The following is a 27,268-nucleotide window of genomic DNA, read 5'->3' on the forward strand; positions in this document are numbered from 1 at the left end:
CTACGTGGCCCCCTCACACTCCCCCACAGTGAGTTTCAAGGCTCCTTGCTGGTGCAAGGCCTTCAGGGCTTTGAACTCCAAGGGCATGGTGTGAGGGCTGGCCTGCGATGTGTAGCCATATCTCAGAGTGTCGTAGTAGTGATACTTCACGGGCTTCTGGTCTTGGTCCCGAGGAAAGGGCCAGAAGCCGTAGAGATGGATCCGGTTGCAGAAGCGAGTGGCCAGGGTGTACATGAGCAGTCCGGTGGTTGGGCGTTTTATGTACACTTTGTTTGTCAGCCAATACCTAGGAGGGGAAAAAGAGAAAAGAAGGCTGGAACTCATCGCCCAAGGAAAGAGTTTGGATTTGATACCCCCGCTTTATCACTACCCGAAGGAATCTCAAAGCGGCTAACATTCTCCTTTCCCTTCCTCCCCCACAACAAACACTCTGTGAGGTGGGTGGGGCTGAGAGACTTCAGAGAAGTGTGACTAGCCCAAGGTCACCCAGCAGCTGCATGGGGAGGAGCGGAAATGTGAACCCGGTTCACCAGTTTACCAGATTACGAGTCCGCCGCTCTTAACCACTACACCACAAGGAACGTGAACTGCGGCGGGTCAAGGACAGGCAAAAGGAAAATGCTGGCCACATCCACTGCGTAAATTTAAAGCACTCTTAGACAACTTCAGCAGTCAAGAAGACTCCTGGGAACTGCAGTTTAAGGGTGCTGACCACACAGAGCTATAAATCTCAGTCCACCCTCTTCTTTCTTCTCTTCCCTCTGTATTTCCTGGGAATCTGTCTCTTTTAGGCAAGGATGGGGACTCCCAGGCAGGGAAGAAATTTGATTCAAATTGACCTCATTTGCACTTTCTGAAACTCTATGCGATCTGAAACACAGCCATTCTTCAAAATGTGCACACCTCCAAATTTTGCAGTTACAGTTCTTCAGCCAAATCATGTGTTCGACAATGCATATACTGGGGTAAATGCATCTCTGAGTGAAAATGACATACAAAAATGCATTATACAGGGTACCGTAACTACTGTGTGTGCGCATGCGTGCATATGAGAAACATTGCAAAAATGATTACATTAGGCAAAAGTGTGTACAAAACTGTGTGTGTTAGGAGGAATTTGCACTAAAATGCTGGAGAATGATCACAAGGATTTGCTTATTTTTAATCACAAACTGATGTGGACCTGTGGAAAATTGAACTCAAGTTTGGAAAAAATGAGAAATTGACAGATTTGCCCCTCCTTAGTTGCAGGATCCCTTGAGAGAGCACTGAGGGCAGAATGTTTGAATTGGGGAGGGAATATATCCTGGCTAGGCTTCTAAATGAGGAACAAATTGCTGCATTATCTCTTTCTCCACACTCAGGTCAGCTTTGAAACTGTCCATGTAGGCGCCAAGCACAGCTCTCTCTCCTGTTTTGCAAAACAGCTGAGGACTGTAACAAAAGCTAATTAATTTCGCAAACCCAAACGAAGGTGCCTCAAGTGCATGTGGGATGCCACATCAATGGCACACCTTTTGCTGCTGGAGACTCCAGGTTTTAATTAGGAAGGGAGGCTGTCTTGAGGAAGATTGTAATTATTTTTTCCCCGTTGCCGCCAAATTGGCCACACTAATCAGCCTTGCTATTAAAGTCGGTGCAAGGGCTCAGCAGCATCTTGGAGCCCTCCCTCCATACCGCTCCAGTCCTCATCTCTCCCTCCTGGGTGAAGTGCTGGTCAGGATGACTGGGGGAGGCTCCCTGTAGGGAATCCCCCTGACACAGAGTTTCCCAAACTTGGATCTCCATCTGTTTTTGGACTACAACTCACACCATCCCTAGCTAGCAGAGCGGTGGCCAGGGATGATGGAAACTGTAGTCCAAAAACAGCTGGAGACGCAGGTTTGGGAAACCCTGTTCTACCTTCACTGTCAGAGGCAAGATTGTCGGTTGCTCGGAAGCACAAATGGGGAGAGAGGTGCTGTTGTACTCAGGCCCTGCTTTCGTGAGCATCTAGTTGGCCACTGTGAGAACTGGATGCTGCATGAGATGGGCCTTTGGCCTGATCCAGCAGGCTCTTCTTATCTTCTTAGACCCTCACCTGGAGAGTGCACTGGTCAACTGGGCATAGAAGGGATAGGATGGGATGATCTCTCAGGGCCCTTTTTACCTGGGCAGGAGGATGTCATGGCATCTTGGGTGCAAAGGAGCAGCCTTGTGTAGTCATCAACCATCCATCTGCATCCTTCTTGCCTTCCCTCCCCATTGGAGCAGAGTGACATATTATACATGCACAAAAGACAGCTGGTCCTCTTGCTGCCTTTTTGGCTGCAAGCATGGACCTTGTCCGTGGCTTGGAGCTTCTAATTGAATTAGCTCTTCCCAGCCCCAGCTGTTGGCTCTCCTCACCCTGCCTTCCCATCTTATTCATTACAGCACGGACGTGTCTTTGCAACAGACAAGCCCTCTGCGCTTCTCTCGCCATCTGACCTGCTAGCCTGCGGCACCGTTTTATGGGTGGAAAACCAAACAAGCAGAGAAAAGCAACCCCTTGACGGACAATGTACACAGAAGATTTGTCAGCTGGACAGCTAGTTCCAAATTTAGATGCAAGAATTTTCCCCGCTGTCACCAATTCCTCCCCCTCCTTCTCCCTGTGGCATAGCCCATGTGGCTTTCGCGGCCCCCAAAATCCAACAGCTGTTGAATTTCTGCTAGGCAATGCCTAAAGGCACAGGTCCCCTCCCAGAGACAAAGAGTTGCCAATCCTGCTCAATCCCTACCATGATCTGCACAATTACACTTTGGCCCCCTGCCTTCCTGGCTCAGGATGAGTCAGAAAAGGAGATCCAATTCTGCTCATCCTCCACCTTGTCTGCCCTGGTGGCACCTCCAGGGATCCACTCCAAATTGCAGCAAACCTGGCTGATAGCTTATGGCATGAGGCGACAGATGCAAGCATAGGTTTAAGAACCAGTTGATATGCAAAGCTTCTTTCATGAAATCCACTTAATTACAGCTTGGAAAAGAGCAGATTTGAGTAAGAGACCCGTTTCCCCCTTCCGGTTCACCCACCCACCCACCTTCTTCTTGCTGTGGAGATGTAGGGTTAAGCCAGTGCCGAGTTTACGTATAAGCTAAACAAGCTAAACAAGCTATAGCTTAGGGCCCCTCTTGGGGCCCCCAAAATGTAAAGGGGATTTTTTTTTCCAAAATATAAGATAAAAAGCAAATAAAATAAAACCTACATACAGCAACAGTGTTTTGTGTTGTGTAGGCTCCTATGATGTAAATAATCAGCCCCGCCTGCTAGCCTGCTCCCTAAAATATCACTGGTTTGCTCATTGCTATATATAGGGTGCCTACATTCTGCATGTGCAAATGGCTTTAGATACCTATTAGGTCCATAAATTACCATATATTACTGTATATTCAACACAAAAAACAGCAACAAATTGTTGTTGACAAAGGACAGCTGGACATATAAAGGGTCCCATTACCTTCAGTATCTTAGAGCCTCATCAAACCTAAAACCGGCCCTGGGTTAAGCCTACTGCAAAATGGAATCTCTCTCTCTCTCTCTCTCTCTCTCTCACGTATGTTTAGCTTCTGTTGACAGTGTCATTCCTGTTGGCAGATAGAGCAAAAGTCCACCTGTTGTGGGCTAGTAGGTTCTGCTATGTGTGTTTCTGGAGCCATTCAGGCTTTGCAATGGGCTGTGATTCCTCTTCTGCTTTTCCTTGCATTGGCAACAAGGAGCAGAGCCACAGCCAAGGGTCAAAATCCCCACCTGTATCTCCTTCCATAGATGACACAGAGATTAATTCATGCATATATGTGTGCATCAATCTGGAGTGCCAATCCACACATTCAGAGTAAACATGCTATTTAGCTTGGTATAGGAGCCAGGGAACACCGTACATTTAAAGCACGTCCCTCCCTAATAGTTTGCTAAGGGTGCTGGGAATTGTAGTTCTTTCAGGGGTAAACTACAGCTCCCAGGGTTCTTTAAATGTACGGTGATTATGGAGCTATGTGTGCACATCCCTTTTCTAACCCAACCAACAAACCTCCCTGCACATAGCTCATGAAGAACTACCCTTGCACTAGTTTTTAGCTCTCTCTTTTTCATGTTTAAAATGAGCATGACATTTGAACATGAAACAAAAAACCCCAGAATATGCCGTTACGCTGAAGGCTCTGAACGGCGTACAGTTTTTAGAAGCCATCTCTCAAAACTGAATTTGTGAGCGTCGTCCCTGATGTTGTGAGATGTAAGGCAGGCTTTGTTTTAACTGGGATGCCTCTGCAGGGGACTTCGTCTTTGATCGGTGCCACCAGAGGATGGCCTGGGAAGAGGGGCATCACTTTTTCCTTGCAGGCTGTTTGTCTGCTGATCAAAAACAAGCAAGCATGCAAGCAAGGTACCCCTTCAAACTGCTTTATCTTCCAGCAGGGGGAAAAGATACGTGAAGCTAGTATGTATTCCCCTACACGTTAAAACGACGACGACACACAGCTGGTGCTGATGATTTTGTTCAGTAAAACAGCCCACAAGGAAACGTAAGCATCTCTTTCTCTCTGCATCTCTGCTCACATTCAGATAAATACAAGCTAATGCAGGAGTAAGGAACCTTTTATGGGCTGAGGTCTGCATTCCCTTCTCAACAACCTGTTGAGGGCCACGTGCTAGGAGTAGGCAGGGCCAGAGCAAAGGAGAGCAGAGCAATGAAGGGGAGTTTTATTTTTGTAAAGCAGAGCCTGTGAGGGGCGTGGCCTAGAGAGAAGAGGTGTGGCCTGGGGAATAGAGATGCTTGGATGGCCGGATTTGAACCCAGGGCCTGAGGTTCCCCACCCCCAGGGGTGTAGAAAGGTGTGTGTGTGTGTGTGTGTGTGTGTGGTCTGCCCCAGGTGCCACCATGACAGGGTGTGTGTGTCAAAATGGCCAGCGGCACTCACCGCGGAGCCTGCAGCACCACGAACCACACGTTTCAGCACCCACAGGCTCCGCACTGTCCGCCAGCTGCCTCCCCGCCTGCTGTAGGGCGGCTGAGGCCTCGCGGTGTGCCTCGTCCCTAAGGGTGCTGTGGGCCCCGTGATGTCCCTATGGGCGCTGTGCGCCCTGTGTGGCATGGTGTGTGCGGCACCCATAGGGATGGGAGGGGATGCGTGGTGCCCATAGGGACAGGATGGCACAGGACATGCAGTGCCCATAGGGAAGGCACGGGCCATCCCGTCCCTATGGGTGGTTTACCCCGCCCCTGGGCATGCTGCCACAGGTGCCAGAGAGACTTCCTCCATTGCTGCCCACCCCACCCCACATTCCTGCACTAAAGCATTAAAGACAAAGACCACCAGGAGCTGCTCTGCATGTCGCCCAAGTGCCAAATTCTGAATGCCTTTTTGGCCTGGGGCGCCGAGCTCCTTACCCTCGGACAGCGTGCAGCAGCCGCAAGGATGGGTAGGCGGTGCGGACGTTGATGCGGTGCTTGAGGATGAGCTCGTTGACCCACTCCACGCGCTCCTTGCCTCCTTTGGCCATGAAGGCTGGGATCCAGAGGATGCTGCCATTGAGGCTGTGCAGGCGCTGGAGCAGCTTCTCCCGCCAGGTGTCGTTCACCAGGTCCTCGAAAGCACGCTGGATGACCGATGGGTTCATGGTCACCAGATCTGTCTTGGTCCCCACGTCCCGGGTGTACTCTTGGACCGGGGCGAGGTTGCACCTGGAAGGGGAAATGTCAGGGCACACACCCAGGAAGGGGACATTAGAGCAGGCACCAAAAGAGGGTCTGAAACGATCAAGGAATGGGTCTGTTTTTTGGCAAGGAAAACCCCTTTCTGACCTGAACCCTTTCCTTTCTGGGAAAGTTCCTACGGGTTTCATGTCAGGAGTGGTGGTGGTGCATGAGGCCATGGGCAAAAGGAGGTTGCCCAGCCAAGAACGTGGCACTTGGACAAGGAATCCCACCTCAATGTGTAGCATGTCGGCAATGGTCACAGTCTTATCTTGAAGCACTGGTTAAATCCACAGGAGGGATGGAGCGCCCCAGCCCCCATTGCTTTCCCATTGTGTAAAAATCATACAGACAACCCACAGAAGTTAAGAACAAGGCAAGAAGAGTCCTGCTGGACCAGACCAAGGAACATCTAGTCCAGCATTCAATCCTCACAGCGGCCAACCACATGGCCCAAGTGGGAAGCCCACAAAAAAGACATGAGCACAATAGCATTCTTCTGCTCAAATTTCCAAGCAAGCAGCTGCTCTGTCTGATTGTGAAGGTGATACAGGCTTCATGTAGTGGTGTAGTGGTCTGGGGTCCTTGGAGGTTGAAGACCCTTTGCTATTTCTTTATCAGGGTACCTGCCCCCAGCATCCTAGAGCTGCCCAGTCAGTATGAAAGGAGAGCTTTGTAGCCACCATAGGCCCTGAAGTGAAGCATTTAGGAACAATGAAAACACAAGGGGCTTCTGTTTTGAGAGAATGGTGGCAAGTTCTGTTACGTACAATGGAACGTCAAGGAAAACACATATTAATTCACTCTGAAAGAAGATATTGGAGCACTGGAAATCATTTACTCATGTATCTGCATGGAAAGTTGCTGAAAGGCAACACATGGAGATCTGCACTGATGCACCTCTACACAATGCATCTCTTATTATTATTAATAGGATTATTGTATAATTACAATATTCCTTCCAGTAGCACCTTAGAGACCAACTAAGTTTGTTATTGGTATGAGCTTTCGTGTGCATGCACACTTCTTCAGAAAGCTCATACCAATAACAAACTTAGTTGGTCTCCAAGGTGCTACTGGAAGGAATTTTTTTATTTTGTTTCGACTATGGCAGACCAACACGGCTACCTACCTGTCATAAGATTACTGTGTATGACTTTGGCAGGCAGTATCAATTTAGAAAGGGTGTGGTTGTGAGGGGGGGAGTGGCTGTGACTGTCATGCACTTCTGAATTTCCCACTACACTACTGCCTTCAAAGCCTTATCCTCCATGAATTTGTCTAATCCCCTAATTGATTCTGCCTTTGACTAGATAACCCTTGGGGGGGGGGTCCTCTACTAACTCTACGATTCATTTAAATGCAAACAGAATTGGATTTCTCCTCCACCCCTAGTTGAGATGCAAAGTTTGGTTTGGGGTTATTTTAAAGAGAAGGGCCTTCTTCAAAGCTGAATTTCAAAGCCGAGTGCTGCTTCTTGAAAACCACCATTACCTTATCACAAAGTTGTGAGCGTCAATTTCCTCTCCACAGCTGCTGTTCAACAGGATGCCCGAGTTGCCCACAATGGCGCATGTCTGAAAGTGTTTGCCTTTCAGTGGTGATGTCCTGGGCAGGAGGGCGTAGAGGTTTTGGGAAACGTTCATTGTGCTGTCTCTGTCAAACACATAGTGGATAATATCCCCAGGCTTGAGAGTTCCCTTGAGCACTGAGATGTCTTTTTCAGCATCCAAAAACTTCAAGATGTGCTTTCTTTTTATAAGAAAAAAGGAGGGAGGGAGGCAATAAGTCTAGTTAGGAACACAGGAAGAAGTCTTCAACTTAGTCAGAATCATTATCCTTCTAGCTTGGCATTGTCTACACCAGGGTTGGTAAACCTTTGGTCCTCCAGCTGTTGCTGGACTACAGCTCTCGTCATCCCTGACTATAGCCTATGCGGGCTGGGGCTGATGGGAATTGTAGTCCAACAATATCGGAGGGTCAAAGGTTCCTCAGCCTTGACCGACACTGATTAGAAGCAGCTCTCCAAGATTTCAGACAAGGGACCTTCCCAGCTGTGTATGGAAATGTTTGGAATTGAACCAGGGACCTTCTGCAGCTATAGCCCTTTCAGAGTCATGCAGCTAGTTACGTAGCTTGTGGACACAACAAGGAAAGAAGATCAGGCGCAAGGACCATCACACTTGAGTAATGCCATTTCTTGCAGCGTTGCTGCACGGTTTATGTTATTATGTAATAGAGGGTAACCAATGTGATGTTCTCCAGATGTTCCTAGATTGCACCTTCCATAATTCTTGACCACTGGCCCTGCTGGGTGATGGGGGCTGCAGTTCACCTACATCTGGAGGGCACCACGTTGGCTACCTCCCATGGAAGCTGTGCCTTGATGCTATGGTTGTGCTGTCTTAATGGTATGGTTGTGGTGTTGAAGGTCCTCTGTCATGGAGCCATCAGTAGCCTGCATCTAGAAGGTTGCGGGTTCCCCATCCCATCCTGACATCTTTTGTATGCCACTCTCCAAGTCTTTGGGGCAAAAGGATAGTGTATAAACAAACAAACAAACAAACATTTTTATATTTAACTAAAAGGCTGTCACATAGGCAGCACAAAAGCATCGTTTTCTTGACGGATCTCTTTACACACACAAACCATGCGTGCACAAACCCCATTCATGATGACGACGGCAGGCATTTCACCGTAATAATAGTGAGGATGCTGTTTGGAATTTATAATGTGAGTGTTCCAAGCAGCTCACATCTAAATTAACTCCGTACTGCTTACATCAACCACCTTGGTGGCTGCATTACCTCCCGCTGGGGGGCTGAGATGAAGGGATTTGCTGAAGGCTGCCCACTGAGTTGATAGCAGAGACGACATTTGAACTGGCGGCTTCATGACTTAGATGCTGCACCGGCAATCCTCAGTCCTCATTTCCCATGGTACTCTTTCTACTTTGGCCCCCAGCTCCCTACTGCTGCTCTATCTGGAATTACTAGTAACGCTGCCCAAACTCAAAACAACCTGGCTTGTAGATCTAATGCTTTAGTTGAGATCCCAGCATTGCAAGGGGTTGGACTAGAATGATCAAGGGTCAGCAGACTTTTTCAGCAGGGGGCCGGTCCACTGTCCCTCAGACCTTGTGGGGGGGGGGCGGACTATGTTTTGGAAAAAATAATAATGAATGAATTCCAATGCCCCACAAATAACCCAGAGATGCATTTTAAATAAAAGGACACATTCTACTCATGTGAAAACATGCTGATTCCCAGACCGTCTGCGGGCTGGATTTAGAAGGCGATTGGGTCGGATCCGGCCCCCGGGCCTTAGTTTGTCTACCCATGGACTAGGTGATCCCTGGGGTTCATGCCAGCTCTACAATTCAATGATTCCAGAGAATCTGCCAAGTTTGTAAATTCCTAAATAGATACCGAGCTTTGCTACAACGGAGTTTAATATTTTTTGAATATTTTTTTGAATAACTGAGATCAATTATGGGTCAACTTATTCTTATCTGGGTGGAGCGGTTGTTTTATGTTGTTGGGTGATATTTGTGGATGAATGCTTTTATTGCTTTTCTGTTATGTTATTAGTGCTTGTCTTCTTTAGAAGTATTTTTGTATTTTCTCCGTAAATGGCCTCAAGCCTTCTGCTGACTGTGTGAAATGATGCACAAACTGAATAAACTAAACCAAATGAAAAAGTCTGTAGATACGGCAAAATCTCGAAACAAACGTCAAACTTTCATCCGATCTTGTAACACTGGATTTTGATGTGCCCATTCCTAGAAATTAGATAGTACCTGATCTTCAAAGAGAGAGTCTGGTTGTGTTCCCATTTGGATGGAGTTGGATGGTGCTTAATACTTTCATTGCTTCTGTCAACAACAGCTGGAGATAAGGAGCCATTTATTAGCACTTCGGCTCTGGAGAGGAGAAAAAGAGAGAAAGGGAGAGGTGGTGGCAGTGGAAGAAAAAGAGCAGGATCTATTAACACAGATTCCAGCAAGATTTCCCAAGATACCCAAAAGAATTATGGGCACTGTAGTTACAGTTTCCAGCAACCCTGAACAAACTGCATTGCCCATAATCCTTTGAGGGAAATCACGTGCTTTAAAGATATAGTGTGCACACAACCCTTCTGGAACTCAGCAAGGTGAGGGGCAAAGTTAGAATTGTTTGGTGCTGCCTGTCATTGGCTCTGGCGCCACCTACTGTTGGTCTCCCTGCTTTCTGCCCAATCAGGCTCAATGACTACAAGCTGGTGGTGGTAATGAGATGGGAGAGTATTGCGGGAGAGGTGGATGATTTTGGGTGAACAGAGGGATGATTAAGAAAATCTGCAGCAGAACAGGGCAGGAACAGGTATCAATGAGGTGAGTTGAAAGAGCATCATCCCACACAAAAGAGAAAAAAGATGGGGGGGGGAGAGAGAATATGCATGAGAATGTGTGAGCATGAGTATGTGTACAAGAGAGAGAGAGAGAGAATGAAGAAGATTAATAGCCCTCTTAAAGCAAAGCACAAATGAACACAACATCCAATTTACGAACCTATTTGGTTTGCCATGTAAGCTGCTCAGTGCCGATCTGATTGCACCCCTGCTTCCAGAATTCCTACAGGACAAAGGAAATGCATTATTCATCAAACTGGTGCCTTTTCGCAAAGCTTTTGCTCAACCGTCGATGTGATCTCCTCTTTGCTGTTGTCTAGAGGGCTCCAAAGTTAGAAGCTTTCATTTGTATATCATGTGTAGGTTCCAGGGCATAACATAAAGCCACACTTTGTGACGAGAGGCATTTTCTTGTAATTAAATATCTCCCACGAATTCTACAGAATTCTATTGGCCACAATAAAATATTTACCTTAGCAGGTAGACTCCAGAAGCGATGGATGGCTATCCTCCATCAGCCCAGCCAGCCCAGCTGTCACCTGGTCACCAGCTTCCTCATTAGGCAGAAATGGATTGTATTTCTATTTAAATTACAGGGTTGTCTCTAAGATAGCACAAAATGAAAGCCACTTATACCTGCCCAGCTGGCGAAATGTTTTGCACCAGCAGAACTTCATTGTGCAATTGAATTGAGAAGCAGGTTGCTGGTAACTCTGTTGCATAGTAGATTGTGTGATCTGTTGCACAAGAGGTTTCTGCCAGCACAACAGTTGCATTAGATTACTCTGCTGTGCAACATTAAAGTGCTTCCATTTTTTAGCCTGAGAGTCCTTGCTAGAAGACAGAGAACACTGGACACAGACCATAGTAATTCTTTCTAAGCCTGCATATAAATATATGCTTATTAATATGCACACACACTCCACACATGCAATTGCATAAATTAACATGTGCAATTATATAATATGTATAATTGGTGCTTTTTTTCAAGGGGTCCTCAAGGGTATGCAGTACCAGAGCCATTTGTTTCCTAGAAGAGAAGCACTGTAATACACACACACACACACACACACACACGTACATCTGTGTCCTTTTGGCGGCTTGATGCTTATGTGGACACCCTACTAAGGGCCACTTTACTCCAGTATCCACAGGAAGCAGGTGGCACAGTGGTCTAAACCACTGAGCCTCTTGGGCTTGCTGATCAGAAGGTCAGCGGTTCAAATCCCCGCAACAGGCTGAGCTCCCATTGCTCTGTCCCAGCTCCTGCCAACCTAGCAGTTTGAAAGCATGCCAGTGCAAGATAAATAGATCACAAAGCAAGCACTAGAAGTGCTTGAGTCCTGCTGGCCACATGACCTGGAAAGCTTCCTGTGGATAAACGCCGGCTCCCACAGCCTGAAAGCGAGATGAGCGCCGCAACCCCATAGTCACCTTTGACTGGACTTAACCATCCAGGGGTCCTTTACCTTTACCTTGTACCTTACTCCAGTATCCAACAGTGACTGGATTGGATGTTTCTGGGAAGCTGACTAGGGCGCTTGGAAGCCACAGCTATCCCTCCTATTGTTTGACCACCACCCTGAACACCTGATATTCAGAGGTCCACTGCCTCTAAGATCATATATCTAAAGCAGCAGCACACATCTTTAACAGGCATGGCTTCCCACAAATAATCCTTGGAAGGGGAGGCTGTAAAGGTTGTTACAGGAGAGGGAAACGACAGTGACCTTACTGCAGGGGTCTGCTATAGACCTCCAAGCCGGACTGAAAACTTGGATGATACCTTCCAAGATGACCAAACATTCAAAAAGGAGAGCTATAGCAGTCATGGGAAACTTCAGCTACCCCAATATCTGTTAGAAACAAAACTTTGCCAAGAATGTAAGGTCCAACATATTCCTCAGTTGCCTTGCTGGCAATTTCATTAGCCAGAAGGTGAAAGAAGCAACAAGGGGATCAACTACCTTGGACCTGATCCCTGAACTGCTCAGTGAGGTGGAAGTAGTGGGAAACTTGGGAGGAAGTGATTGTGTCCTCTTGGAATTCGGTATGCAGTGGAAAGGGAAAGCTGAGTGTAGTGTGATGTGCACTCTAGGACTTTAAGAATGCTGATTTCAAAAAGCTTAAAGAACTACTGGGTGAGATCCTGTGGTCAGAAATGCTCCAAGAGAAGGGAGTTCATGATGGATGGGAGTTTCTTAAAGGTGAAATACTGAAGGCACATTCGCGAGCAATTCCAGTGCAAAAGAAAAGTAGGAGCCATCTAAAGAAACCAGTGTGGTTGCATAAAGAATTTATGAATGAGCTGAGAGTTAAGAAGGGATGAATAAGAAAATTACAAATGAAGGGTATACACGACTAGCCAACACTTGCAGGGAGAAGGTCAGGTGGGCTAGAGCCCAGGATTGCAAGAGAGGTTAAAAATAATAATCATGAGATTTCTTTGGCTATGCTCAGAGCAAGAGGAAGAATAAGAATAAGAATAAGAAAGTACTATTTCCTCTGTGTGAGAAAAAAGGAGAAATGTTATTGAGCGAGTGAGATAAGGCAGAACTGCTCAACACCTACTTTCCCTCTGCCTTCTCCCAAAAGGAAAACAGTGCCCAACCTGGTGATAATATAATAAATGATGCAGAGAGGGAGCTGCAGCCCAAGATAGGGAAAGAGGCAGTAAGGAAACACCTAGCTGCTTTGAACTGCATCGAAGGGTATTCGCGGAATGTGCAGATGTAATCTCAGAGCCTGTCTATAATCTTTGAGAATCATTGGAGAACAGGTAATGTCCCTGCAGACTGGAGGCAGACAAATATTGTCCCCATCTTCAGAAATGGGGAAAAGAGAAGCCAGGTAACTACTGACAAGTCAGCTTGACATTCAAGCCAGGAAAAGTCCAAGAATAGATAATGAAACAGGTGGCCTGTGAGCCCTTAGAAAAGGATGAAAAGGATGTTATGGTTACTAAGAGCCAGGCTGGGTTTCTGAAAAACGAGTCATGCCAGACTAATCTTATTTCTCTCTCATATATATATATATATATATTCTCCCTGCTTATTTAACTTATATGCAGAATTCATCATGCGAAAGGCTGGACTAGATCTAGATGAATCCCAAGCCGGAATTAAGATTTCCGGAAGAAATATCAACAACCTCAGATATGCAGATGACACAACCTTGATGGCAGAAAGTGAGGAGGAATTAAAGAACCTTTTAATGAGGGTGAAAGAGGAGAGCGCAAAATATGGTCTGAAGCTCAACATCAAAAAACCCAAGATCATGGCCACTGGTCCCATCACCTCCTGGCAAATAGAAGGGGAAGAAATGGAGGCAGTGAGAGATTTTACTTTCTTGGGCTCCTTGATCACTGCAGATGGTGACAGCAGTCACGAAATTAAAAGACGTCTGCTTCTCGGGAGAAAAGCACTGACAAACCTAGACAGCATCTTAAAAAGCAGAGAATCACCTTGCCGACAAAGGTCCGTATAGTTAAAGCTATGGTTTTCCCAGTAGTGATGTATGGAAGTGAGAGCTGGACCATAAAGAAGGCTGATCACCGAAGAATTGACTGCAAGAAGATCAAACCTATCCGTTCTGAAGGAAATCAGCCCTGAGTGCTCACTGGAAGGACAGATCGTGAAGCTGTGGCTCCAATACTTTGGCCACCACATGAGAAGAGAAGACTCCCTGGAAAAGACCCTGATGTTGGGAAAGATTGAGGGCACAAGGAGAAGGGGACAACAGAGGACGAGATGGTTGGACAGTGTTCTCGAAGCTACGAACATGAGTTTGACCAAACTGCGGGAGGCAGTGGAAGACAGGAGTGCCTGGCGTGCTATGGTCCATGGGGTCACGAAGAGTCGGACACGACTAAACGACAACAATATATATATATGTGTGTGTGTAATATATATATATATATATATATATATATATATATATATATATATAAAGAGAGAGAGAGAGAGGAGAGAGGAAAGAGAGAGAGAGAGAGAGAGAGAGAGAGAGAGAGAGAGAGAGAGAGAGAGAGAGAGAGAGAGAGAGAATTACAAGTTTGATAGACCAGGGGAATGCTGTGAATGTAACATATTTATATTCAGTAAGGCTTTAGGCAAAGTCCTCTGTGATATTCTTGTGGAGAAGCTGCTAAAATGTGGGCTAGACAATGTTACTGTTAGATGGACTTGTGTTGGTGGTTGACTGAAGAGTGCTTACCAATGGTTCCTTGTCAGCCTGGGGAAAGTGGCAAGAGAACTTTCAATGTACATTGTAGCTGTAACCTAAATCTGGAGAGACCATTTAGGGCAGCCAAAGTTCAGGAAAGGGCAACCAAAATAATGAAGGGGATGAAGTGATTTCCTGATGAGGAACGGTTGCAGCATTCGAAATGGTGAGGAAGAAGTGACATGCTAGAAGCTTATTAAATTATGCATAGAGAAAGTGGATAGGGATAAGTTTCCTCCCTCTCTTATACCACTGGAAGCCATGAACATCCAAAAAAGCTAAAGGCCAGAAAATTCAGGACAGACGGAACAAAGTACATCTTCCTGCAGCTCGTAGTTAAACTCTGGAACTCCCTCCCGCAGGAGGCAGTGATGGCCTCTAACATAGATGGCTTTAAAAGAGGATTGGACAAATTCACGGAGGGGAAGGCTATTGGAGTTGAAGAACAGCTGGAGGGTCACAGGTCCTGGTGGACATGTACACTATACTCCATGTGTTGGCAACCTTGGGGCTGGACTACAGCAATGCACTCTCTGTGGGGCTTCCCTTGGGCCTGAAAGCTCCAGCTGGCGCAGAACCAGGCAGCCAGACTGCTGGTGGGGGCACCTGGCCGACAACATGTGACGCCGTTGTTAAAACATCTGCACTTGGCTGCCCATCTACTACTGAGCCCACAGCCAAGGTCCTTGCACCGATTTACAAAGCTCTGAACAAGTTAGGTCCAGGATACCTTAGGGAACCCCCTGAACCCTTATATCACTGATATAAGGCGTGTCATTCGCTGCTTCCCAAGTCTGCTTCCCCAAGAAATGGAGCCATTAGTGCTCTGTCAATACAGATCCAGCAGGTGACTTCGAGTTAAACCTTTGCTGGGAACTTTTATTTGTTCTCAGGCTTATGCAAACAAGTTAAACAGTTTCTGTGGTAGCTAGCTGATGATCTTAAACCTGTGGTTTTTATTGTGTATGTATAATTGTTGTGAACCATTTAGATTTTTTTTAAAATCAAATTTCAGGTCCCCAATATTTTTAAAAGACAAATGAATAAACTAAGTGCCCATGTGTAGCTCCTTTTCTACTGTACTTGACACCTCACATCATTTTCAATCTCTGCCATTCCTCCTTCAGGGAGCTAAGTGTTTGATAAGTACTCTGAGACACAGTCGGATGCCCATCTTCCCAAGGCTGCGGGCAGGAGCCGAATCCACCCTGCTGGTTCATGTGTATCATTTTCCTTGGCAGATTCTTCTTCCCCTTGCCCTCCCCCTGCATCTCCACCCAGACCTTTCATCTTTATGTGCACAGCCATTCAGTGGCCTTGGGAAGAGGGAGCTCACTTTCATATCTCTTTATTGTTTGCCAGTCCCAGGTTGAGGAAATCCGGGAGAAAGGGCCCTTTGTTTGCTAAAGAGCAAAGGGGGGGGGGTGAATCCACTTTGGCTTTACAGGTGGCCTAGGGCACCCTTCCCCAACCTGGTGCCCTCCAGATGTTTTGGAGTGAATCCCCAGCCAGTAACAACTGTTTGATCCATATGTGGTTTAAAGATTCGCAACCTTTATGAAGGGAGTGGAAACCTTTGCAGTTGCCCAGCAGTTAGCAGCACCTGGTCACATCCACAGCAAACATTTAAAACACAGGGCTTTCCCTCAAATAATCCTGTGAACTGTAGTTTGTCCCCTAGTGCTACAATTCCTAGCTCCCTTAACAAACTACAGTTCCCAGGATTCTTCACCGGGGTGGGGGGCACATGCTTCAAATATACACTTTAAATATACCAGGCAGAGGGCCTTCTTGGTAGTGGCACCCGCCCTGTAGAACGCCCTCCCACCAGCTGTCAAGGAAAGAAACAAGTACCTGACTTTTAGAAGACATCTGAAGGCAGCCCTGTTTAGGGAAGTTTTTAATGTTTGATTGTGTTTTTAATATTGTGTTGGAAGCCACCAAGAGTGGCTGGGGAGGCCCAGCCAGATGGGAGGGGTATAAGTAATAAATTATTACATTATTTTTTATTACAATGGATATGATCTGAACAGGTATAATTCACCTGCTCACGATCTGCAAGGTACAATGTGTTGTACTTCTGTCTAAATTATGTTAATTCTTTCCACGGATATGTATGCAAATTGGATGCAGACTGTACAAAGAATAACATGGGTATTTGTAGAGAGGATCACTCTCCCATAAGTCCTATCCTCACATAGCTCCTGGCTTTGAAGCTTCTCCATCCCATGGCTGTGGGACATTTTTAGCAACCCTGATCAGCTCTACTTCCTGGGCTGCCTCTTCCCGGAGCAGCAAAACCAGTTATGTCCTGTCACACATTTTGTGTTACTAGATGTCATGGGAGATGAGGGTGGAAGATAACTGAAGGGGGTGTAGAGTAGCTGTGTCTCCCATGAGTGAAGGGATCTCCCATTTGAGCACAGCCTCCCCAAACTTGATCTCCCCTGCCCAGGACAAGGGGAACCTCATATTCCTGTCTCGCCAAGACAACTTGAGATCTCACACATCAATGTTTAAAGGTCTCATCTGCTCACGTTGTCACAGCCTGGCAACGAGGTGTCTAAAAAAGCTCTCCTCCTAAACAGCAGGTACTCTCTGGGGAGCCAAACAGTTCTTCAAAGCCACGGCAGTGAATTCTAGAAACGTCTCTGCCAATAAAGTCAAGAATTGCTTTTCGCTGTAGCTATACAGAACTTCTCCTTCTTCCCTTGGAACCATGTGAGGAGGAGGAGGGTCAGGAGACAGACCCCCTGTAGTTCAAATTATGCCCTGAAAGGAAGGCAACATTACTCATAACTTTCAGGTTTAGACAACTGGGGTGGATGGCTTTATAGTGCAAAAATCCATACCCTACCACGGAGACTCAGAATATTATGCTTGTTTTCTGGTTTTCTTCATTCAGGGCTGTGTCCACCACATTCTGTCTGCTAGCACAAAGTCTCTTGCTCTATTGGACGGGCGAGTTTTTATGCTGAGTGACAGAGGAATTCAAAGCAACAGTTGTGGTAGAAGGAACTTGTTGCACAACAGATTGCGAAATTTACTGCACAGCAAAGTCACCAGAAAACCCGCTTATGCATTCTTGTGCGCAACCACGTTCTGCTGATGGCAAACCTTTCGCCAGCAGACAAGTATGCCGCTAAGTGACTTTAATTAGCACCACAGCCTTTAGGTTTTACATAACTGTATTCAGAATTGCAAGCATTCATTTTGTTTCATCTCATTTTAAAATTTTTTTCTTTCTTCTTAAAGGGAAATTTACCAGAGAGAATTGGCATTTTACATCTGTTTGTGTGGCAGTTTATTCAGCTCCGAGTTCACTTATTCTGTGATGACCAGATACAAATACACCAATCTAATACTACTGCTCAGAAGTAAGGATGGGGAGAAATTTGGTTCACAGGAATTCACATTTTAATGTGAAACTACCTAATTTTCATTCTCTGAAGCAATAAGATAACTGAAACACATTTACCCCCAGGTTCAACCCCTTGCATCTCCAAGTAAAGCTGAAAAGTCACAAGCCAATCATTGTAGATATTATTGAGTTAGATAGGCCAGTGGTCTGACTCAGTAAAGAACACTTTATTCCTGTACATGCGTTGTTGTACGCAAGAAATACAATTGCAAAATTCGGAGGTACGCGAAATTTGGAAAATGGCTGCGTTCTGGTTTGTGCAGTGCTTCAGAAAGTGCAAAGGAGATGGATTTGGATCGAATTTCTTCCCCATCCTTGCCTCTAAGGATCCCTCAGGAAAACATGGAGGGAAGAGAAGAAAGAAGACAGGAAAACAAAGAGGGAGTGTGTGGAAAGTGGGGCCTAAAAGGTCTGTTTGCTGAGAATGGCTGGTGGGGGGGGGCAGGGAGCAGAGGGGGCGGGGGGGGGAGGGAGACCAGCATCTTATACATAAATATAGCCTGACATGATAGTCATTACACTGGGACCGCCAGACCAGAACAGGCCACCGGCCCATTTCACATCTCATCCTTGTCTCTTCCAGTGGTTGCTCCTGGTTAATTCAAAAGCAGGTTATTATCCCTCTGATAGCCTCCCTCACCTGCACCTCATCATTCACATTGTATCCTGGTGTAGGAAGGAGATGGTGAATTAATTTTTGTTGCTGTTGGGGGGGGGATTAAAATAACCACAAGCTGTGTGCCAGGCAGAAACTGGGCACCCTTCCTAAGGCACTCTCTAGTGCCTAATTGATTTCATGATAAAGAGGAATGATTAGGACACAATGTGATTTTTCTCAGGGGGAGGGGCAGAAATTTGGATGGGGAAGTGATGCCTTGCTTCTCCTTAGATGACCCAAGTTTCCAGGCATAGAGAACTCCTGGGCCTCCAGATTTTTCAGTATGGTGCTGATAAGGGACAGCTGCATATTCTTGCATTGCAGAGGGCTGGACAAGATGATCCTCAAGGTTCCTTCTAACTCTATGGTTCTGTGATTCTATGATTCTCTACAACTCCTTTGGCTTCACTGACAGGCGCTGACGGGTGTCCAAAAACATCTGGAAAATCACAGTCTCCCCAGTCATTGTGACCAAAGCCTTCTATGGAGAACCCTCTGGAGGATTTAGGGTTAAAAACCTGAGCCATCTCCACAGTCTCGCAGCTTTGTGGGAGGGATTAAGTGCCTATAGTAGATGTAAAGGTAAGGGGACCCCTGACCATTAGGTCCAGTCGTGACCGACTCTGGGTTTGTGGCGCTCATCTTGCGTTATTGGCCAAGGGAGCTGGCGTACAGCTTCCAGGTCATGTGGCCAGCATGACAAAGCCGCTTCTGGCGAACCAGAGCAGCACAGAGAAACACCATTTACCTTCCCGCTGTAGCGGTACCTATTTATCTACTTGCACTTTGTTGTGCTTTCGAACTGCTAGGTTGGCAGGAGCAGGGACCGAACAACGGGAGCTCACCCCGTTGCGGGGATTCGAACCGGCGACCTTCTGATCGGCAAACCCTAGGCTCTGTGGTTTAACCCATAGCGCCACCCGTGTCCCTATAGTAGATGTAGGTTGGCACAATTAAAGTGCAACAAATGGTGCAACAAATCCATTAAAAATAATAATTAACTTCTGGCGGCTTGAAAAATGATAGGGAAATCTGCTGTAAAGTATAGTATGAGCAAATTATTAATGGGACTAATGACTAAACAGCCCTCAAGCAAATCAGGATGAATACCAGGTGAGTGTTCATTGTCTTATGACTGCCACAGAATCAAATCAGCACAAATGCTCAATAAAGTTCCAGTATAGCTTGTTTCCAGGCTGTCACTGTTTTCAAGTGGGATTCAACCACACATGGACAAATTTAGGTTGTGTGATTAAAGCTGATTGGGAGGTTTTTGTGCCACAAACTCACTTCCCTAAAAGATTGGACTTTTTGTGATAAGGAAAGTGATGGAAAAAATGCCCTGGGAAGCGTGGAGTGATGCTCGATGCAATGTCATCTAACCTTCCTGCAAACATATCAGGATGAATGCTCAATGAAGAAGTTATCTGGAATCAAGGGGGGGTGTGCCCCATTTTGCTGTTTGAGGGCTCTTCTGCTCGGGCAATACTTGCAGGTTTCCCATTGGGGCATCTGATTGGAACGGGGTGTTGAACTGAGCCCAGAGATGGAAGGAAGAATGGCAAATCAAATTGATGGACTATGCTGAAATGGCAAAACTAACTGGGAAGCTTAGGAATCAAGGAGACACGAAATTTAAAAAAAGAATGGGAAATGTTTATAATATACAAAATCATTGTAAACATTGTAAAACATTAACAGGATTTTAAACACACTTGTAATGTAATAGAATGTATAGATAACCTAGGGAGATGAAAAATTGGAGAAGTATTGATACGCAGTTGAAAATAGAATCAAAAGGACCTACGGAAGGGATGGGGGGAAGCCAGGAGATTCAGAGTAATCTCAATAATTAGATTGGGAATTGTTTTTGCTGTATGTTCATGTTTTGGAAAATCAAATAAAAATTGGCCTAATCCAAGAGGACTCTTCTACTGTTCTTCTGTCCTATCCCATTCCAGTTTGGCAAGTACCAAATCTCAGACCCTCCAAGTGTCCCTATTTTCCAGGGGCGGTCCCAAATTTACAGAAGCCATCCAGGTTTCTGATTTGATCCCAGAATACCCCGCTTTTCCTTAGGATGTCCCTATTTTCTTCGGAGACTCTTCCCTTCTGATTTATATCTAGAGGGACTTTTCACAATTGCACCTCTAAAGGTGTACCTTTTCGTTAGGGCAAGTAAGGAGCACTCACCTGCAATGTAGTCCACCTCCTGGATACCTGCACAAGAAACTGCTCTGGTTGTGCTTCCTAATTGGAAGAAAGAAGGTGGGCTCGGAGTGGTGTTTTGTGCAGAAATGCAGCAGACAGTCTGCTGCATCAATGGCTATTCTGGAGTCACAACAGTCTTTAATTACGTTATTGATTTCTCATGGCACAGTCTGAGAACTACATTTTTACACATTGCTCCACCTGTATTTAGACTAGCAGCTTCCCCTTCAACTTGATGGTGTGCTCCTCCCTCCTTGGTCTAATCAGGACCACACACTCCATCACAGAATAATGGGAAAGTGGAAGAGCTCTCTTCATTTTATCCTCTACTCAGCCTAAGGCAAGATTGACAGCAACATCTAATGCAGAGGTGGAGAGACTCTAACTTCTGTCCTCCCTCCCTGACTATTTGCCAAACCCATCCCTGACCTGGAAGTGCCCACAGCAGATATCCACCCAACCCTTTTCTCCAGAATGGCAGAACATAAGAAAAGTTCTGCTGTCTACTCCTGTCTACTGTCTACTCCCTTCACCTTTATACTCACAATGGCCAACCAGTTGCCCCAATTGGAAACCTACAAGCAGCATCTGAGCATTTATAGCACATTTGGAGCATGTGGCTTCCCCCAAGGAATGCTGGGAACTGTAATTGATGTGTTGCAGAGCTGCAATTCCCAGCATCCTTAGCAGTTCCCAGTGTTCTTTGGGGGAAGCAATGCTCTTTAAATGTATGGTGTGTGTGGTGGCACCGTAAAGGCACCATACATTTAATGCACACTTAAAGAACGTGGATCTGAAATTATTATTCAGTATTGAGAGAACTGCACTCAGTACCTGCCCTGGGGCACTGGTGTCTCCTCTTAAGACATTCCCTTCAAAACAAACACCAAGACTGGGTTCTGCAAGTGTGGGGTAGGTAGACAGAGAAGGGAAGAACCATTGCAAAGGGGGGCAGGTTTCTATCCACGTCACATGCACTAGAGCAGAAAAAAAGATAAGTGTAATGAATGGTTATTGCCTCCCTGCTAGATACACCTGAGGGATGTGGGTGGGGCTGTGGCCTAAACCACTGAGCCTTTTGGGCTTGCCGATCGGAAGGTTGGCAGTTCAAATCCATGCAATGGGATGAGCTCCTGTTGCTCCGTCCCAGCTCCTGCCAACCTAGCAGTTCGAAAGCACACCAGTGTGAGTAGATAAATAGGTACCGCTGTGGTGGAAGGTAAACGGCATTTCTGTGCACTCTGACACCCACCATGGTGTCCCATTGTGCCAGAAGCAGTTTAGTCCTGCTGGCCACATGACCTGGAAAGCCGTCTGTGGACAAATGGTGGCTCCCTTGGCCTGAAAAGCGAGGTGAGTGCTGCAACCCCATAGTCGCCTTTGACTGAACTTAACCATCCAGGGGTCCTTTACCTTTTACCTATACCTGAGCATGATGCCTAACACTTTCCAGCTTTGCCAACAATGCCACTGCCAAGGCCGCTGCCCCTGGTTGTCAATGGAGTGGGGTGGATCCATGTCTCCCACTTTAAACTTACAACATTTCTCAAGTGCTAAACCTGGAGCTTTTCAGTACTTCTTGCATGAAACCAGCCCTTCTACAAGTCCCTATCCCAAGATGCAGAGATGTAGCTCAGTGGCAGAGCATCTCCTTTGCACACAGAAGGTCTCAGGTTCAATCCCTGGGGTCTCCAGGTTGGCCTGGTGGGATAGACCCCTGCCTGAAACCCTGGAGAATGACTGCCAGTCAGCGTAGGCAATGCTGAACTAGAGGAGCAACTGTATCGTTCATAGAATCAGAAAACTGTGGAGCTGGAAGGGACCCCAGTCTTCATCTAGTCCAACCTCCTGCAATGCAGGAATCACAGCTAAGAAGACCCTAACAGATGGGCACCCAAGCTGTGTTTAAAAGCCTCCTGCAAAGGAGAGTCTACTCTACCACCTTCCCAGATCATCTGCTCTACTGTTCTTACCATCAGAAATTATTCCTCAAGTTTTGTTGGAATCTTTTTTCCTGTCACATGAATCCATTTGGATCCTCCCCTCTGGAGCAACACAAAACAAGCTTGCTCCATCTTTCACATGACAGCCCTTCAGATATTTAAAAGACGGCTATTGCATCATCTCTTAGTCTTCTCTTCTCCAGGCTAGACATACCCAACTCCCTCAACTGTTCCTCATAAGGCTTGGTTTCCAGACCCTTGATCATCTTGGTTGCCTTCCCCTGCATGAGTTCTAGTTTGCCAATATCCTTCTTAAATTGTGGTGCCCAGAACTGGGCACAGTACTCAGTGGGGTCTGATGAAGGCAATATAATGGTACTATTAATTCCCTTAAACTGGACTATTTCTTCAGTTGATGCAGCCCAGAATTGCATTAGCTTTTCTTGCTGCAGCATCACACTGTTGACTCTTGTTAAGCTTGTTGTCTACTAAGACCCCCTAGATCCTTTTCACATGTACTACAGGCAAACCAGGTGTCTTCCATCCTATATTTGGGCATCTGATTATTCCTGCCTAACTGTACAATCTTACACTTGTCCCTATTGAAATGTCATATGTTAGTTTTGGCCCAGTTCTCCAATTTGTTAAGGTCATCTTGAATCTTGATTCTGTCTTCTGAGGTATAGTATTGGCTACCCCTCTCAATTTGGTGTCCTATGCAAATCCTCTTCAATTCCTTAATCCAAGTCATTTATAAAACTGTTGAACAACCCCATGTCCAGGACAGAACCTTGCAGCATCCCACTTGTCAGGTCCCCCTCCCCCATGATGTGGAGTCCTTGGTGAGTACTCTTTGGGTTTGGTTAGTCAACTACCTACAAATCCACCTAACAATAAATTGTCCAGCTTCTCTGCAAGAATATCATGGGGGGATTTGTCAAAAGCCTTATTGAGATTAAGATATGCTACATCTACAGCATCCCCCTGATCCACTAAGCTTGTAACTACAGTATCAAAATAAGACATGAGATTCTCCTGTGTCCCAGAGGAGAGACCAGAGCTCAGTGGCGGAGGATCTGCTTTGCACGCAGAAGATCCTAGGAATTCCCCCTCCTGCCGGTTAGGGCAGACAGCACTGAGCTAGATGGTATCCAAGGCAGCTTTCTCATTTCCCGTTTCTCCCCCCCCCCAACTTCCAGCCGGTCCACGCCCCCCTCTCCTCTCCCGCTTTCCAGATCTCCCCAAGACCCTCATCGATTGACTCCTTAACCCCCCCCAAGCCCCCAACAACTGCAGCTGATAAGCCCGACCCCACCCTCGAACCTCACCCCGCGCTGGCCGGTACAGGGGTTGGGGGCTCGGTCGGCGAGAGGCTAGAGCGAAAGCGCTCCCCCCTCGCTACTGAGAGCTCTAGCAGCCCAGGCAGCGCGCGCGGAGACAAAGAAACTCCGGAGTCCCCCCCTCGCCCAGCCCACCCACTCCTTCTCTTGCAGCCCCCCTTCCACTCCATCGCGCCCCCCTTTTTCATCCTCCTTCCCCAGAGAAAAAACATCCTTTGTAACCGCAACGCCCCCCGCCCCGGCAGAGGTTTCCCTTCTCCTTGTAACCCCCCCCCCGCCAGCACCATTTCGCAACGATCCCTCTTTTTGGAAAGCCACCCCCGAGCTAAAAGTGTCCCCTACCTTAGAAGCCCCCCTCCGCCACGCCCCCTGCCCGAACCAAATCAGAGCTTGATCTCCCACCCCACTCCGCCACTCCAGCCCGGCTCCAAGCCCCCTGCTTCTCCCAAACTGTTTTTCGTTAGCCCCCCCTTCCAATCGCGCCCCCCACAACAAGAGCCACCTGGATCAGAGCGCAAGGACGCGCGGGGGAATCGAACCCGGCTCCATTGTTTCTTTTTTACCCGATTTCCAGCTCGATCTCGGAGATGTCCGCGAAGATGAGGATCCCCACCAGCAGCGTGAGCAGCGCCAGCGTCCAGCCCCGGCAGGGCAGCGGCGGCGGCGAAGGCATGGCTCCGGGGCGCAGGGAGAGAGGGAGACTCGGCTGGGCGGCTGCAGCCGCCGGGGCGCCTCGCCGCCTCCTCTGCCGGTCCAGAGGCGAAGAAGGTCCCGAGCGCAGGAGTTTGAAGATCTCCCTTAAAAGAAACGCCCCCACCCCTTACACACACCGCTGCCTACAAGTTGAGGGCTCCGTCTTCTCTCGGGGGCCACCGCCTACTGCATCCCCAGGCTGGGAAGCTGAGCTTTCATCCTCGCGAAAGGGACCAGCCAGGACAGACCCGCCTCCTCCTCCTCTCCAAGATTTCTTGACACTGAGAGGGGAGAGAATGAGTGAGAGAAAGAGAGAGAGAGAGATAAGCCTCCCCTCCTTCCCTCCCTCTCTCCTCCCCCTCTCCAATCCTCCCTCCTCATCTACAGCCTTTGCAAAGTTTCTCTCTCTCTCTCTCTCTCTCTCTCTCTCTCTCTCTCTCTCTCTCTCTCTCTCTCACACACACACACACACACACACAGGAATCCCCCTTCCAGTCCCAAGAAACAAAACACATCTGTAGATAGACATCTCACAATGCCAGCAGTAGTAAGAGCCATTTAGAGAGCACTTGTTAGCAATCCACGTTTGTTGTCACTCTTACAACCTGGTAAGGTAGGCCAGCATTTTCATCTCTGTCCCTCTCCTTTGAAGAGTGGAGTTTCCATGCCCGGGAGATTGAGGCTTCAAAGGTGTGGCTTCTCTAAGGACAGCTGTGTGGTTGGGGTGTTCCCTTTTGGGTTAACATTTAGAGCAGGCATCCCCAAACTTTGGCCCTCCAGATGTTTTGGACTACAATTCCCATCATCCCCAACCACTGGTCCTGCTAGCTAGGGCTCATGGGAGTTGTAGGCCAAAACATCTGGAGGGCTGCAGTTTGGGGATGTCTGATTTAGACCATAAGTAGCCAATGTGATGCACTTTAGATCAGTGTTTCCCAACCTTGTGCCTCCAGATGTTTTGGGACTACAACTCCCATCATCCCTAGCTAGCAAGACCAGTGGTCAGGAATGATGGGAATTGTAGTCTGAAAACATCTGGAGGCACAAGGTTGGGAAACACTGCTTTAGTTGACTCCCGTTATTCATGCTGGCTGGAGCTGATGGTAGTCTGGCAGTCAGGGCCCTTCCAATGGATGTGTTTATTGAGCGTTCATCCTGATTTGTTTGCAAGGCGAGTAGACAGCCTTGGTTACTTAATGAGCATTCATATAAGAACATAAGAAGAACCTTCTGAATCAGGCCAATGGCCCATCTAGTCCAGCATCCTGTTCTCACAGTGTCCACCCAGATGCCTGTAGGTAACCCGCAAGCACAAGAGCACTCTCCCCCACTGTGGTTCCTGCAACTGCGATTCAGAAGCATTGTTGCTGCCGATTGTGAAGGGAGTGTCATAGCCATCCTGGCCAGTAATCATTGATAGGCTTCTCATTCCATTAATTTGTTCAATCCCCCTTCGAGGCCATCCTAACTGATGGCCATCACCGCCTCTTGTGGCAATGAGTTCCATAGTTTAACAATGCACTGCATAAAGAAGGACTTCCTTTTATTTCATTGGCAGAGGGTGGGGTGTTGGTGCTTTGTTGATGCTGTGCCAAAGCAAGTGCTGTCCTTATACATTATGCAGTGCCCTTCCCCGTGTCACTTTCCTTATGGAATAAAGCTTAGTCTTTGGGGGAGGTCGGTTTGTTTCACCAGAGTTTCAGATCAGCTTTCATTGTGCAGCCTGTATTTGCTTGTCACGAAAACCATGACAGCCTGGAAGTGCTCTTAGATTAAATTGGTACAAAATAAGATAGTTTATAGCCTTGGATTTTGACTCTCGTAGCCATTATGTTACATCCGTTCTTGCTTATTTCATTTCTGTGTGTGGTTATTTCAACGGCATTATATCATATAGTAATATCTTTTATAACTATCCTTTTTTTTTTTAAAAAAAAAAACCCCAAAATAAGCACTATGTTAAAAGGGTGCCAACAGACAAGACAGGAAAGTCAAAGTGTTTTAAAATCCTCCGCAAATTGCACAAAACACCTGTTCATCCAAGTGCTGTTACGTTTAATAATGAGTTTAACAAGGCAGGTGAAATAGTGCAAATTAACAGATCATTTAAAAAGAAAAAAAGGCGTAGAGAGCTATAATGGCTCAGACTGGGACAGAAATAGTAAAGATGTGCTGAGATAGGGACTTGTGGGTGACAATAGGTTCAAGTACCTACTATTTTGTTGCACATGAAAACCATGCTTCTCCCGAAAGATGGAAAAGTAACACAATGGCCACCTGCACTGCCCATGGCTCAATTCTTTATGCATGCAAAAGTTCATTCTTAGCTCAGTTGGTAGAGCATGAGACCCTTAATCTCAAGGTCATGGGTTTGAGCCCCATGGGTGAAAAATTCCTGCGTTGTAGGAGCTTGGACTAGAAGATGATGCTTGGACTAGAAGATGGGTCTCTCCCAACTATACAGATCTATGATTCTGTGATTCTGCAAGTCTGAAAACATGAGGGCAAAAGTTTGATGCCAGTGTCATGTGGATGCCCCATAAAAAGTGAGTGGCAATGCCACAGGAAACACAGAAGCGCCCCATAACTTTGGTATAAACATTTTATTTAGTGTTGCAAACCTTTGGACCAGGCGTGTGCCCAATGTTTGTCCCACGTTTTTCACGGCCGTTCCCTAT

The 27,268-nt window shown here is 46.8% G+C and overlaps 1 protein-coding gene and 1 non-coding gene across 2 annotated transcripts; one reads left to right on the forward strand and one right to left on the reverse strand.

The window, feature by feature from the left end:
• On the reverse strand, window positions 1-24,837 carry ST8SIA2 (ST8 alpha-N-acetyl-neuraminide alpha-2,8-sialyltransferase 2). Its single transcript, XM_060282500.1, has 6 exons — window positions 24,461-24,837; window positions 10,264-10,326; window positions 9,514-9,636; window positions 7,209-7,466; window positions 5,409-5,702; window positions 1-286 (listed from the first exon to the last, which is right to left on the reverse strand). Exons 1-6 carry the CDS (start codon window positions 24,568-24,570, stop codon window positions 1-3), a joined length of 1,134 nt encoding a protein of 377 aa, XP_060138483.1. The 5' UTR covers window positions 24,571-24,837.
• Window positions 24,838-26,906: 2,069 nt separating this feature from the next.
• TRNAK-CUU (transfer RNA lysine (anticodon CUU)) lies at window positions 26,907-26,980 on the forward strand. The gene has a single exon. It is a non-coding gene; the product is annotated as a tRNA-Lys (tRNA).
• Window positions 26,981-27,268: the final 288 nt, after the last annotated feature.

Source organism: Zootoca vivipara, chromosome 14 (genome assembly GCF_963506605.1).
Source record: "Zootoca vivipara chromosome 14, rZooViv1.1, whole genome shotgun sequence".
Classification (NCBI taxonomy): Eukaryota; Metazoa; Chordata; class Lepidosauria; order Squamata; family Lacertidae; genus Zootoca; species Zootoca vivipara.

Excerpts from the sequence above, each read along its gene's own strand:
- ST8SIA2 (XM_060282500.1), bottom strand. The coding sequence starts at position 24,570 with ATGCCTTCGCCGCCGCCGCTGCCCTGCCGGGGCTGGACGCTGGCGCTG. Across the intron at positions 9,637-10,263 it reads TTACATGGCAAACCAAATAG|AGCCGAAGTGCTAATAAATG; the intron begins GTTCGTAAATTG and ends TCTCCTCTCCAG. Across the intron at positions 5,703-7,208 it reads GCTCACAACTTTGTGATAAG|GTGCAACCTCGCCCCGGTCC; the intron begins GTAATGGTGGTT and ends TTCCCCTTCCAG.